At 45.7% G+C, this 14,918-nt stretch overlaps 1 protein-coding gene across 3 annotated transcripts; it reads left to right on the top strand.

Moving 5' to 3' along the window:
- Window positions 1-2,902: 2,902 nt before the first annotated feature.
- Window positions 2,903-12,023, top strand: LOC137342790 (C-reactive protein-like). Of its 3 annotated transcripts, none has more exons than XM_068006973.1 (3): window positions 2,903-2,930; window positions 3,802-3,877; window positions 10,534-12,023. In XM_068006973.1, exons 1-3 carry the CDS (start codon window positions 2,928-2,930, stop codon window positions 11,148-11,150), a joined length of 696 nt encoding a protein of 231 aa, XP_067863074.1. In that variant the 5' UTR covers window positions 2,903-2,927; the 3' UTR covers window positions 11,151-12,023. The 3 variants fall into 3 exon arrangements, with proteins under 3 accessions (XP_067863074.1, XP_067863073.1, XP_067863075.1); XM_068006972.1 differs by lacking the exon at window positions 2,903-2,930 and adding an exon at window positions 3,183-3,439; XM_068006974.1 differs by lacking the exon at window positions 2,903-2,930 and adding an exon at window positions 3,609-3,675.
- Window positions 12,024-14,918: the final 2,895 nt, after the last annotated feature.

Raw genomic sequence — 14,918 nt, 5'->3', positions numbered from 1 at the left:
GTGTCCTGTGTTGGAGAGTGTCCTGTATTGGAGAGTGTCCTGTATTGGAGAGTGTCCTGTATTGGAGAGTGTCCTGTATTGGAGAGTGTCCTGTATTGGAGAGTGTCCTGTACTGGAGAGTCACCTGTATTGGAGGGTGTCCTGTACTGGAGAGTGTCCTGTATTGAAGTGTTTCCTGTAATGGAGTGTGACCTGTAATGGAATGAGTCCTGTAATGGAGAGTGTCCTGTATTGGAGAGTTTCCTGTACGAGAGAGTGTCCTGTATTGGGGAGTGTCCTGTATTGGAGAGTGTCCTGTATTGGAGAGTGTCCTGTATTGGAGAGTGTCCTGTATTGGAGAGTGTCCTGTACTGGAGAGTCACCTGTATTGGAGGGTGACCTGTACTGGAGAGTGTCTTGTATTGAAGTGTTTCCTGTAATGGAGTGTGACCTGTAATGGAATGAGTCCTGTAATGGAGAGTGTCCTGTATTGGAGAGTTTCCTGTACGAGAGAGTGTCCTGTATTGGGGAGTGTCCTGTATTGGAGAGTGTCCTGTATTGGAGAATGTCCTGTCTTGGGGAGTGCACTGTCTTGGAGAGTGCCCTGTATTGGAGAGTGTCCTGTATTGGAGAGTGTCCTGAATATATTGTGCCCTGTACTTCAGAATGTCTTGTATTGGAGAGTGTCTTGAATTGGAGAGTGTGCTGTACTGGACAGTGTTCTATACTGGACAGTGTTCTGTATTTGACAGTGTCCTGTACTTGAGAGTGTCCTGTATTGGAGAGTGTCCTGTATTGGAGAGTGTCCTGTACGGGAGAGTGTCCTGTACGGGAGAGTGTCCTGTATTGGGGAGTGTCCTGTATTGGAGAGTGTCCTGTATTGGAGAGTGTCCTGTATTGGAGAGTGTCCTGTATTGGGGAGTGTCCTGTATTGGGGAGTGTCCTGTCTTGGGGAGTGTCCTGTCTTGGAAAGTGTCCTGTATTGGAGAGTGTCCTGTATTGGAGAGTGTCCTGTATTGGAGAGTGTCCTGTATTGGAGAGTGTCCTGTATTGCGGAATGTCCTGAATTGCGGAGTGTCCTTTATTGGAGAGTGTCCTGTGTTGGAGAGTGTCCTGTATTGGAGAGTGTCCTGTATTGGAGAGTGTCCTGTATTGGAGAGTGTCCTGTATTGGAGAGTGTCCTGTATTGGAGAGTGTCCTGTACTGGAGAGTCACCTGTATTGGAGGGTGTCCTGTACTGGAGAGTGTCCTGTATTGAAGTGTTTCCTGTAATGGAGTGTGACCTGTAATGGAATGAGTCCTGTAATGGAGAGTGTCCTGTATTGGAGAGTTTCCTGTACGAGAGAGTGTCCTGTATTGGGGAGTGTCCTGTATTGGAGAGTGTCCTGTATTGGAGAGTGTCCTGTATTGGAGAGTGTCCTGTATTGGAGAGTGTCCTGTACTGGAGAGTCACCTGTATTGGAGGGTGTCCTGTACTGGAGAGTGTCCTGTATTGAAGTGTTTCCTGTAATGGAGTGTGACCTGTAATGGAATGAGTCCTGTAATGGAGAGTGCCCTGTATTGGAGAGTTTCCTGTACGAGAGTGTGTCCTGTATTGGGGAGTGTCCTGTATTGGAGAGTGTCCTGTATTGGAGAGTGTCCTGTATTGGAGAGTGTCCTGTACTGGAGAGTGTCCTGTATTGGAGAGTGTCCTGTATTGCGGAATGTCCTGTATTGGGGAGTGTCCTGTATTGGGGAGTGTGCTGTATTGGGGAGTGTCTTGCATTGCAGAATGTCCTGTATTGGGGAGTGTCCTGTATTGGGGAGTGTGCTGTATTGGGGAGTGTCTTGCATTGTAGAGTGTCCTGTATTGGAATGTGTCCTGTGTTGGGGAGTGTCCTGTATTGGGGAGTGTCCTGTATTGGGGAGTGTCCTGTATTGGGGAGTGTCCTGTATTGGGGAGTGTCCTATATTGGGGAGTGTCCTGTATTGGGGAGTGTCCTGTGTTGGAGAGTGTCCTGTATTGGGGAGTGTCCTGTATTGGGGAATGTCCTATATTGGAGAGTGTCCTGTATTGGGGAGTGTCCTGTGTTGGAGAGTGTCCTGTATTGGGGAGTGTCCTGTATTGGAGAGTGTCCTGTATTGGGGAGTGTCCTGTATTGGGGAGTGTCCTGTGTTGGAGAGTGTCCTGTGTTGGAGAGTGTCCTGTATTGGAGAGTGTCCTGTATTGGGGAGTGTCCTGTATTGGGGAGTGTCCTGTATTGGGGAGTGTCCTGTATTGGGGAGTGTCCTGTATTGGGGAGTGTCCTGTATTGGGGAGTGTCCTGTGTTGGAGAGTGTCCTGTATTGGAGAGTTTCCTGTACGAGAGAGTGTCCTGTATTGGGGAGTGTCCTGTATTGGGGAGTGTCCTGTATTGGGGAGTGTCCTGTATTGGGGAGTGTCCTGTATTGGAGAGTGTCCTGTATTGGGGAGTGTCCTGTGTTGGAGAGTGTCCTGTATTGGAGAGTTTCCTGTACGAGAGAGTGTCCTGTATTGGGGAGTGTCCTGTATTGGGGAGTGTCCTGTATTGGGGAGTGTCCTGTATTGGAGAGTGTCCTGTATTGGGGAGTGTCCTGTGTTGGAGAGTGTCCTGTATTGGAGAGTTTCCTGTACGAGAGAGTGTCCTGTATTGGGGAGTGTCCTGTATTGGGGAGTGTCCTGTATTGGGGAGTGTCCTGTATTGGGGAATGTGTGGGAGGGTGATCCATTCCCAGAAGGCCGGACTGACCAACATTTATCTCTCAACCATCATCACTACAACAGATTCTTTGGTCATTATCTCATTGTGGGACCTTGTTGTGTGGAAATTGACTGTCGTGTTTCTCCACATTACAGAAATACTTTTTTGCCTGTGAAGCACTTTGGGACTTCCTGTGGTCATGAAAGGCACGGGATCAATGCAAGCTGTTTCTTTCTGATCCTTCGTTTTATGGTGGAATTATTGCCATTCTCCCCATTAACTTGAATTCAAGTTTTACAGTCTGAAAGTCAAGTGAAATCTCCCGTTTAAAAATACAACGTTCTTTCACACAATCCGACCCTTCAAGTCCGTGTTCGTGCTTTTCTGCACAACAGCCACCTGAAGTTCTGAACTTCGGAGATTACGTTGGTGGAAAGTTGGTGTCATTCTGGAGTGAAGGGGCTGGAGTGCAGAGAAAGAGCCAACACAGCGAACAGGTCAAAGGATGTGGTGATCAAAGTGTCCATGGGGTCTGGTCAGATCGCACCTTGAGCACTCCGTCCAGGACTGGTCAGCGAGACTCAAGGGGGACATTCAGTGACTGGAGAGAGTGCAGAGAGGAGCCCTCAGACTGATTCCCAGTGTCAGCTGGTCTGAGTTATGGGGAAAGACTGGAGAGACGGGGACTTTTCAATCTGAATAGGAGGAGTCTGAGAGGAGATCTGAGAGAGGGATATCGGATCGTTAAGGGAATGGAAATGGTAACTCCGGAATATTACTCCAAATTAATTTGGGAGAGTGGGACAAATCAGTGATGTCAGATACTGCTCATAATGAAAGTTGTGAGTGTTTGGGTGGACAGCAGTGTTAGCACCGCCTCCTCATTTACTTTAATCCATTGGGCTGTCACTGAGCTCAGCACAATATAAATTGTAGCAGGTTGTGTCCAGGTTATTGGATTCACTTCAGCTCGAGACTTGTTTGGTAAAGTATCACAGTGAGTACCAGGGTGGAGTTTGTGTGTTGGTAATACACCTGAAACTGGGCGATAGTTCTGATTTTAAATGGATCGATATCAGCATCAAATACAATGAAATTACTCATTGATTATTATTATTTACAGGCTGGACGTAGGATGAAAACCTTCATTGCCGTAGTGCTTTGGGCGTGCATTTACCTGCCACTATCTGCTAGTCAAGGTGTGTATTAGTACTGAAATACACAGGCTACAGTGGGCAAATATAATTTAAACTAGACTTTCGGAAATGGTACTGAGCCCCACAAGGGGCAGGAAGAGCCCGGGTTCCATCCCAGGCCTGTACTGATCTCACTCGGTGTGGTGAAAGAAAGAGAAAGACTTGCATTTCTCGAGCGCCTTTCAGGACCACTGGACGTCCAAAAACCCTTTACAGCCAATGAAGTACTTTCGAAGTGTAATCACTGTTGTAATGTCGGAAACGCGACAGCCAATGTGTGCACAGCAAGATCCCACAAACAGCAATGTGATAATGAGCAGATTAAAGTACATGGAGCAGAAAAGAAGTAGATCAGGCTGGGCTGTTCCAACTGGCCTCACCATCCTGGGGTAAGGAGTGGGGAAAGGCCAGTGCTCCTGCTCCTGATCAATGTTCAGTCATTTCTGCTGAAATTCCAATGTCTGACTGTCCACTAGGGGCAGCAGTCGCCTTTGTACTGAGTTCCCTCCTCTCCACGGTCGAATATCCTCACCGTCCAGGCTCATATTGGAGAACGGGCAACGGACAGAGTACAGTGTCTGTGAACAGTGTCTGGAGGGAGAATAGTGTCTGGAGTGAGTACAGCGTCTGTGATCAGTGTCTGGAGGGAGTACAGTGTCTGGAGTGAGTACAGCGTCTGTGATCAGTGTCTGGAGGGAGTTCAGTGTCTGTGAACAGTGTCTGGAGTGAGTACAGTGTCTGTGTGACTGTGTCTGGAGGGAGAGCATTGTCTATGAACTCTCTCTGGAAGGAATGCAGTGTCTGTGAACTGTGTCTGGAGGGAGTGCAGTGTCTGTGAACTGTGTCTGGAGGGAGTGCAGTGTCTGTGAACTGTGTCTGGAGGGAGTGCAGTGTCTGTGAACTGTGTCTGTAGTGAGTACAGTGTCTGTGTGACTGTGTCTGGAGGGAGTGCAGTGTCTGTGAACTGAGTCTGGAGGGAGTGAAGTGTCTGTGAACTGAGTCTAAAGGGAGTACAGTGTCTGTGAACTTTGTCTGGAGGGAGTGCAGTGTCTGTGAACTTTGTCTGGAGGGAGTGCAGTGTCTGTGAACTGTGTCTGGAGGGAGTACAGTATCTGTGAACTTTGTCTGGAGGGAGTGCAGTGTCTGTGAACTGTGTCTGGAGGGAGTACAGTGTCTGTGAACTGAGTGTGGAGGGAGTGCATTATCTTTTTGACTGTGTCTGGAGGGAGTTCCATGTTTGTTAACTTAAATATAGAAAACATAGAAATTACGAGCAAGAGTAGGCCGTTCGGCCCTTCGGACCTGCTCCACCATTGTACCCTGTTCCTGCTTTTTCCCCATATCCCTTGATCCCTTTTGTATTAAGAAACATATTTACCTCCTTCTTGATTAAATCTAATGACTTGTCCTCCACTGCCTTCTGTGGTAGAGAATTCCACAGGTTCACCACCCTCTGAGTGAAGAAATTTCTCCTCATCTCGGTTCTAAATGTCCTACCCCGTATCCTGAGACTGTGACCCCTGGTTCTGGACTCCCCGGCCAACGGGAACATCTTCCCTGCATCTAGTCTGTCCAGTCCTATATGTTTCGATGAAATCACCTCTCATTCTTCTAAACTCTAGTGAATAAAAGCCTAGTCGACCCAATCTCTCCTCATACGTCAGTCCTGCTAGCCCAGGAATCACTCTGGTAAACTTTTGTTGCACTCCCTCCACGTCAAGGACATCCTTCTTCAGATAAGGGGACCAAAACTGCAAAACTGTGGTCTCACCAAGGCCCTGTATAACTGCAGTAAGACATCCCTGCTCCTGTACTCAAATCGTCTTGCAATGAACGCCAACATACCATTCGCCTTCCTAACTGCCTCCTGCACCTGAATGCTCGCTTTCAGCGACTGGTGTACGAGGACACCCAGGTCTCGTTGCACCTCCCCTTTTCCCAATCTATGACCATTCAGATAATAATCTGCCTTTCTGTTTTGACAACCAAAGTGGATAACCTCCCATTTATCCACGTTATACTGCATCTGCCATGTTCTTGCCCACTCACCCAACTTGTCTAAATCACATTGGAGCCTCTTTGCATCCTCCTCACAGCTCACTTCCACCCCAGTTTTGTGTCGTCTGCAAACTTGGAAATGTTACATTTAGTTCCCTCATCCAAATCATTGATATATATTGTGAATAGCTGGGGCCCAAGCACTGATCCCTGCGGTACCCCACTAGTCACTGCCTGCCACCCCGAAAAAGACCCATTTATTCCTACTCTCTGTTTCCTGTCTGTTAACCAATTTTCAATCCATGCCAGTATATTCCCCCCAATCCCATGTGCTTTAATTTTGCACACTAACCTCTTGTGTGGGACCTTATCAAAAGCCTTCTGAAAATCCAAATACACCACATCCACTGGTTCTCCCCTATCTATTCTACTAGTTACATCCTCAAAAAACTCCAATAGATTTGTTAAGCATGATTTCCCTTTCATAAACCCGTGCTGACTTTGTCCAATCCCGTTAATGCTTTCCAAGTGTTCTGTTATCACATCTTTTATAATAGACTCTAACATTTTCCCCACTACTGATGTTCAGCTAACTGGTCTGTAATTCCCTGTTTTTTTTCTCCCTCCTGTTTTAAATAGTGGGGTTACATTTGCCACCCTCCAATCTGTAGGAACTGTTCCAGAGTCTATAGAATTTTGGACGATGATCACCAATGCATCCATTATTTCCAGGGCCACTTCCTTTACTACTCTGGGATGTAGATTATCAGGCCCTGGGGATTTGTCAGCCTTTCGCCCCATTAATTTCCCTAGCACTTTTTTTTTACTCATACTGGTTTCCTTCAGTTCCTCTCTCTCACTAGACCCTCGGTTCCCAAACATTTCCGGGAGGTTATTTGTGTCCTCCTTTGTGAAGACAGAACCAAAGTATGTGTTTAATTGTTCTGCCATTTCTTTCTTTCCCCATTATAATTTCCCCCATTTCTGACTGTAAGGGACCTACATTTGTCTTCAGTGTGTCTGGAGGGAGTGCAGAGTTTGTGAACTGAGTCTGGAGACAGTACAGTGTTTGTGAACTTTGTCTGGAGGTAGTACAGTGTCTGTGTGACTGTGTCTGGAGGGAGTGCAGTGTCTGTGAACTGTGTCTGGAGGGAGTGCAGTGTCTGTGTGACTGTGTCTGGAGGGAGTACAGTGTCTGTGTGACTGTGTCTGGAGGGAGTGCAGTGTCTGTGAACTGTGTCTGGAGGGAATACAGTGTCTGTGAACTTTGTCTGGAGGGAGTACAGTGTCTGTGAACTGTGTCTGGAGGGAATACAGTGTCTGTGAACTGTGTCTGGAGGGAGTGCAGTGTCTGTGAACTGTGTCTGGAGGGAGTACAGTGTCTGTGAACTGTGTCTGGAGGGAATACAGTGTCTGTGAACTGTGTCTGGAGGGAATACAGTGTCTGTGAACTGTGTCTGGAGGGAATACAGTGTCTGTGAACTGTGTCTGGAGGGAGTGCAGTGTCTGTGTGAACTGGTGAGGTGAGGATTGGATGTGGGACAGTAATAATTGACCGAATTCTTTGGTTGATGACGGCCTGATTGAAAATCCAATTGTCCATAGAACCATAGAACCATAGAAAAGATACAGGACAGAAGGGGGCCATTCAGCCCATCGTGTCCACACCGGCTCGAAGAAAAATCAGGTGCCCATTCTAATCCCACCTTCCAGCACCCGATCCGTAGCCCTGCAGCTTACAGCACTTTAGGTGCAGGTCCAGGTACTTTTTAAAAGAGTTGAGGGTCCCTGCCTCTACCACCAATTTGAGCAGCGAATTCCATACACCCACCACCCTCTGGGTAAAAAGGTTTTTCCTCATGTCCACTCTAATCCTTCCGCCAATCAGCTTAAATCTGTGTCCTCTAGTTCTTGAACTCTCCGCTAGGGGAAACAGGTACTTCCTGTCCACTCTATCTGGGCCCCTCATAATTTTGTACACCTCAATCAAGTCACCCCTCAGCCTCCTCTGCTCCAAGGAAAACAACCCCAGCCTATCCAATCTCTCCTCGTAGCTGCAATTTTCAAGCCCTGGCAACATTCTTGTAAATCTTCTCTGCACTCTCTCCAGAGCAAATACGTCCTTCCTGTAATGTGGTGACCAGAACTGCGCACAATACTCCAGCTGTGGCCTTACCAGCGTTTTATACAGTTCCATCATTACATCCCTGCTTTTGTATTCTATACCTCGGCTAATAACGGAGAGCATTCCGTATGCCTTCTTCACAACCTTATCTACCTGTACTGCCACCTTCAGGGACCTGTGCACATGCACTCCAAGGTCTCTCACTTCCTCTACCCCTCTCAATATATTCCCGTTTACTGCGTATTCCCTTTTACTGTTTGTCCTCCCTCAGTGCATTACCTCACACTTCTCCGCGTTGAATTCCATTTGCCACTTTTCCGCCCACTCCACCAACCCATTGATATCTTCTTGGAGTCTACAGCTATCCTCTTCACTATCAACTACACGGCCAATTTTTGTGTCGTCTGCAAATTTGCCAATCATGCCCCCTACATTCAAGTCCAAATCATTAATATATACCACAAACAGCAAGGGACCCAACACTAAGCCCTGTGGCACACCACTGGAAATGGATTTCCATTCGCAAAGACATCCATCAACTTTTACCCTTTGTTTCCTGTTACTGAGCCAATTTTGGATCCAATTCACCACATTTCCCTGTATCCCATGAGCTTTTACCTTTCTGACCAGTCTGCCATGTGGGACCTTGTCAAATGCCTCACTAAAATCCATGTAGACAACATCTACTGCACTACCCTCCTCAATCCTCCTTATCACTTCCTCAAAGAATTTTATCAGATTTGTAAGGCATGACCCTCCCTGAACAAATCCATGCTGACTATCCCTGATTAAACCATGCCTTTCCAAGTGATAGTTTATCCTATCTCTCAGTATTGATTCTAATAGTTTGCCCACAAGCGAGGGAAGACTGACCGGCCTATAATTGTTCAGCCTTTCCCTCGTACCCTTGTTAAACAATGGTACTATGTTTGTAGTCTTCCAGTCCTCCGGTATCTCCCCTGTATCTAGTGAGGATTGGAAAATGATCCTCAGAGCATCCGTTATTTCCTCCCTGGCTGCCTTCAATAGCCTAGGAAGCAATCCATCCGGCCCTGGTGACTTATCAACTTTCAAGGATTCCAGTCCCTCTGGTACTTCCTCTCTCGTTATGTTTACCTGATCCAATATTTCACACCTCTCCTCTTTAACTACTACATTCGGATCATCCCTTTCCTTTGTGAATACAGAGACAAAATATTCATTTAAAACCCTACCCACATCCTCTGCTTCTACACACAAGTTACCCTTATCATCCCCGATAGGTCCCACCTTTTCCTTCTCTATCCTCTTGTTCTTAATGTACTGATAAAACATCTTTGGGTTTTCTTTAATCTTACTAGCTAATATTTTTTCATGCCCTCTCTTTGCTTTCCTTATTCCCTTTTTTACGTCATCCCTGTACTTTCTATACTCCTCCATGCTTTCTGCAGTATTTAGTTTTCTGTGACAGTCAGAAGCTTTCTTTTTCTGCTTTATCTTGCCCCACATACTTCTAGACAACCAGGGGGCTCTAAATTTGCAAGTGCCACCCTTTTTTCTTTGAGGGGACGTGTCTGCATTGTACCCGTAGAATTTCACTTTTTAGAGCCTCCCACTGGCTTGCCACTGATTTCTCCTCAAGTAGTTGTGTCCAGTCCACTTCTGCCATATCACCTCTTCATTCTGTAAAATGTCATTCTGTTTTTCCTTTTTTATGATTAATGTTTCAATTGTAAAGTATTAAAGTGTTTACAATTAACGAGAATGCAGCTGTTTTAATGTAAAAGTTGATCAGTTTGCAGAGGGAGCGTTCCCTTCCCCCCCCCCCTCATAAATATACAACCAATATTGTGCTTTCAAGGGTTTGGATCCCACCTTCAGCTTGGGCCCGTTTGGCCTGGGTGGCAGAAATATTTCAGCAACGAACTGTCTGGCCTTGTGTACTTGAAGTCCATAATTTTCCAGGCGTGTATTGGGTCAGTCTCCCACTGTGTGTCAGCCATGGCTCAGTGGGTCGCACTCTCGCCTCTGAGTCAGAAGGTTGTGGGCCCCACTCCAGATCCTGAACCCACAATCCAGGCTGACCCTCCCGGTGCAGTATTGAGGGAGTGCTGCACTGCCGGAGGTGCAGTCTTTTGGATGAGACGTTAAACCGAGGTCCCATCTGTCCTCTCAGGTGGATGTGAAAGATCCCATGGCACTTTTCGAAAAAGAGCAGTGGAGTTCTCCCCGTTGTCCTGGCCAATATTTATCCCTCAATCAACATCACTAAAAAACAGATTATCTGGTCATTTATTTCATTGTTATTTGTGGGAGCTTGCTGTGCGCAAATTGTCTGCCACGTTTCCCACATTATAACAGTGACTACACTTTAAAAGTACTTGATTGGCTGAAAAACGCTTTGGGATGGCCTGAGGTTGTGAAAGGCGCAAGTCTTTCTTTTTCTTTTTAACGAGGCATCTCCTTTATATCTCTCTCTCTTTCCCAGTATGCTGCTCACCACTGTTACCATTTCAAACAGTCACTAAACAAGATCGAAACTCTTGATATTTTACAGGCCTTGAAAAGAAGTCACTGATATTTCCAACCAAAACCTCGACTAGTTATGTCGTACTGGAGCCAAAGGAGATGCCCAGTTTGCCTGCCTTCACTCTCTGCATGAAAGTAGCCTCTGAATCGACCTTCGGTTATAGTTTGTTCTCCTATGCAACGACACATCACGACAACGAACTGTTGGTCTGGTACGAAAGAAATGGAGATTTCTCCCTGTATCTTAGCAGCACTGAAATTAATTTCATCCTCTCGGAAATGGACGCGCAGCTGAGACACATGTGTGTGACCTGGGAGTCTGAAGAGGGACTGACAACATTCTGGGTGAATGGGCAACGGAGCATTGAGAAAGTTGTGAATCGTAAGGGAAATGTGCGTGGTGGGGGTACGATTATTCTGGGTCAGGAGCAGGACTCGGTTGGGGGAAGGTTTGACGCCAATCAGTGTTTTGTCGGGGAAATGGCGGATGTTAATCTGTGGGACCACGTTTTAACTGCCAATGAGATCAATGTTGTAAGTCAGGGTTGTGGCTGTCTTGGGGGAAATATCATCGACTGGGCAACAATACGTTATAAAAGTGTAGGAAATGTGAAGATAAAAGACAATAAAGATTGCATGGACTGAAATTCTTTGCCTGGAACAAGGGGCTAAATGATTAGAAGGAGCACAGTTAAGGGAAGAAATTCCCACTAAGCTGCATTAATGGAATATTGCTTTGCTTTGTGATTTTTTTTCTATCTAAATCAGACCAGACAGCAAAAGTAATGAAGTTTAACCTGGAATAAACAGGAATTCCTCACAGGACTGATTATATTTGGATCAGGGACTATTCACTGGGAGCTTTTTCTCACTTCCCTTGGTATCGAGGTGATGGGTCAATGTAGGAGAACCATTGTTCTTCTCCATCAATATGTTGGGAGAGAGATGGAGATAGAGAGACAGGGAATTAGACTGATGTCTACAGGACTCGTCTTGGTGTAAATCCCCATGGTGTTGCACGACATACTGAATCCTGATTAAAGCCCAGAAAATGACATCAAATGCTCAGAGCAGACAAGTCCACCTGCTTTATCCACACATTCTTCCTCATTCATGCCACTGGTGCCCTTTTTAAAATCCTAACCGGAATAGTTCTGTATTCTAGTTACAAGGTGCACCAGCACATAAAGGTGACCGAGGAAGTTTGCTGCCTTTGAACACTGCCAAACACACAGAGAGACAATAAAAGAACCAAATATAAATGTGTATGGTGTTGAGGGGCAGTCAGACTGTGAGAAAGTCCCTTCAGTGGAAGGTGATTCTGTTCTGGATTGAGATTGTGCTGATTTGCGATTATTAATGCTGAGTTTCCCTCTCTCTCTCTCTCTCACTTTCACATTGCTTCTATTACACCATGATTTGTAATGCTCGCACATTGTGATTTGCGTCTAAAGAGTTTGTACTAGAACTGTAATATTGCAGTTTCATCAGATTAATAAATTAGCATCAAAATGGAAAGGTTACTGTGTGTTTAAATTACTGTGTGTGTCTGTATCTAATGTTCAATTAAAACTCAGTACAATCTCGCTCTCCAATATCAAACTAAATAACTGCAGTGCCCGCTGTGTTAATGAGCCCCATCCAGAACAAGAAGACCCCAGGCTCCATCCCCAGCCTGTGCTGAGTGAGTTGATCCCAACCCAGTGATGGTGGGCCCATTGCAAAAACCGCCAGGACTTCAGCCACTGATACACTTTGCAGTGGTGACGTATGTGTGCTCCACCTGGGCAAGGATTGAATGTGTTCATCAGTGATGCTCCCCATGGTTAAATATCCTGCCAACATGCTTCATCCAGGCTCACACTGGAGGAGCAACTGTCACATGTGAGGAGAGCTTAACTAGAGTTGCCAACCCTCCAGGATTGACCTGGAGTCTCCAGGAGTTAAAGACTGATCTCCAGGACACTGCTGTCAGCAACTCAGGACAAAAAAATCATATGGGCAGTAAAAATTGTTTTCTTTTAAAATTTCTTTGAACACTTGTGTCTATTAGTTATAAAAATATCGGACATGGGAAAAAGGCATGTTTGACTGACAATCAAGGAACATCCAATCAGGTAAAGAGTCTGTTAGCGACCAATTGGTGTGGGAAGGCTGAGCTCTGTGAGGATGGACGTGTCGGGTGACCAATGGTGGGAGTGTGGGGGCGGGGTGGTTGGAGACAGGAGGTCATGTGATGAAACCTCCAGGAATTCATCCAACCAGAAACAAAAACAACTGGCACTTATGCAGCGCCTGAAACGTAGTAAAACATCCCAAGGCACTTCATAGGAGCGTTATCAAACAAAATTTGACACTTAGCCATATAAGGAGATATTAGGACACGTGTCCAAAAGCTTGGTCAAAGAGGTAAGTTTTATGGAATGTCTTAAAGGAGGAGAGAGAGGCGGAGAGGTTTAGGGAGGGAATTCCAGAGCTTAGGGCCGAGGCAACTGAAGGCACGGCCGCCAATGGTGGAGTGATTAAAATCAGGGATGTGTAAGAGGCAAGAATTGGAGGAGCGCAAAGATCTTGATGGGTTGTAGGGCTGGGGGAGGGAACAGAGATCGGGAGGAACGAGGCCATGGAGGGATTTGAAAACAAGGATGAGAATTTTAAAATCGAGGCATTCCTGGAACGGGATCCATTATAGATCAGTGAGCGCTGGGGTGATGGGTCAATGGGACTTGAGGCAAGTTAGGATACGGATAGCAGAGTTGGCAATCCTGAGCTCGACAGAGAATCAACTGCAGAAGAACCAGTCTACAGGGTTCTTTACCTCAAAGATCAATCTGGGAAACATTCTTCGGAGTCGGGCAGTGAAAAGGAAAGACTTGCATTAAAATAGCGCCTTTCACGGCCTCAGGATGTCCCAATGTGCTTCACAGCCAATGAAGTACTTTTGTTGTAATGTAGGGAAACGCAGCAGCCAATTTACACACAGCAAGCTCCCACAAACAGCAATGAAATAAATAACCAGATAATCGGTTTCAGTGATGTTGGTTGAGATTTAAATATTGGTCAGGACACTGGGGAGAACTCCCCTGTTCTTCTTCGAAGAGTGGCAGGAGATCTTTTACATCCACCTGAGAAGGCAGATGGGGCCTCAGTTTAACATCTCATCCAAAAGTCAGCACAGCTCTCCCTCAATGCTGCATTAAGATGTTAGCTGAGATTTCGTACTGAAGTCTCTGGAGCAGGTCTTGAACCTACAACCTTCTACCTCAGAGGTGAGAGTGCTTCCACTGAGCCATGACTGACATGAGCTGAAGCCATACAGCGAGTGGGACTGAGGTGAATTCTATAAACTCCACACTTGACGCCAATGGGATCTGGAAAATGCTCACAGAATAATCCAAACCTGCAAATTCTCCACCTCAACCCCAATGGGAATTCAGCAATATTCCGGGTTAAACAGGAAAACTGCAGCTCACATCCCTGAAGGAAATCGAGCTCCATTCCGTTCCCACATTGAGCTCATACACAGGGCGGTGGGACTTTGTAACTAGGGGACACTTGATTCTGAGGCATCCTTAGTTTCACACTCAATTCAAAGGAAAGTACACAGTACATTTCTCATTGAAGTAATTTGTTGTTCTTGAGAGACATGATAATCTGTTCCATAAATGGAAGACTTTTGTAGTCACAGGACAGGTTTGCATTTCTCCCTGCAGACGACCAACCCCACTGTCTCCTCACTACAATAGCTAGAAGCTGTTCGGGATTTTTCCCAATGCATTTGTTTTGTGATTATGGTTTCTGAAAACAACTTAGCTTCCTATGAACCCCTTTTATGTGCTGTGTACAGAGTAACATGCCCAGATTAACAATTATACCCTAATGACAGAATACTGAACACTGGAGATCACATTTCGAGCACGGGTTCATGGAATGCATTCGAGACAGTTTCCCAGAACAATACATCGTAGAACTAACCAGGGAACAGGCTATTTTAGATCTTGTCTTGTGTAATGAGTCAGGGTTAATTAGTAATCTCATTGTAAGGGATCCTCTGGGGCAGAGTGATCATCATATGACAGAATTTCACATTGAGAGTGACGTACTTAAGTCTGAAACTAGAGTCTTAAATTTAAACAAACGTATGAGAGGCGAGTTGGCTAAGGTTTATTGGGAAATTAGATTAAAAGATATGACGGTAGATAAGCAATGGTGAACATTTAAAGAAATATTTCATAATTCTCAATGAATATACATTCCATTGAGGAATAAATACTCCACGGGAAAAGTGATCCATCCATGGCTAACTAAAGAAATTAAGAATAGTATTAGGTTAAAAGAAGAAGCTTATAATGTTGCCAAGAATCAGAGTAAACCTGAGGATTGGGAGAGTTTTGGAAACCAGCAAAGAATGAC

This window comes from Heptranchias perlo, chromosome 26 (assembly GCF_035084215.1).
Source record: "Heptranchias perlo isolate sHepPer1 chromosome 26, sHepPer1.hap1, whole genome shotgun sequence".
Lineage (NCBI taxonomy): Eukaryota > Metazoa > Chordata > Chondrichthyes > Hexanchiformes > Hexanchidae > Heptranchias > Heptranchias perlo.
Note: the sequence above shows the minus strand (reverse complement) of the source record. Positions and strands in the feature narration are given on the sequence as shown.

Excerpts from the sequence above, each read along its gene's own strand:
- LOC137342790 (XM_068006972.1), top strand. Across the intron at positions 3,878-10,533 it reads GCCACTATCTGCTAGTCAAG|GCCTTGAAAAGAAGTCACTG; the intron begins GTGTGTATTAGT and ends GATATTTTACAG.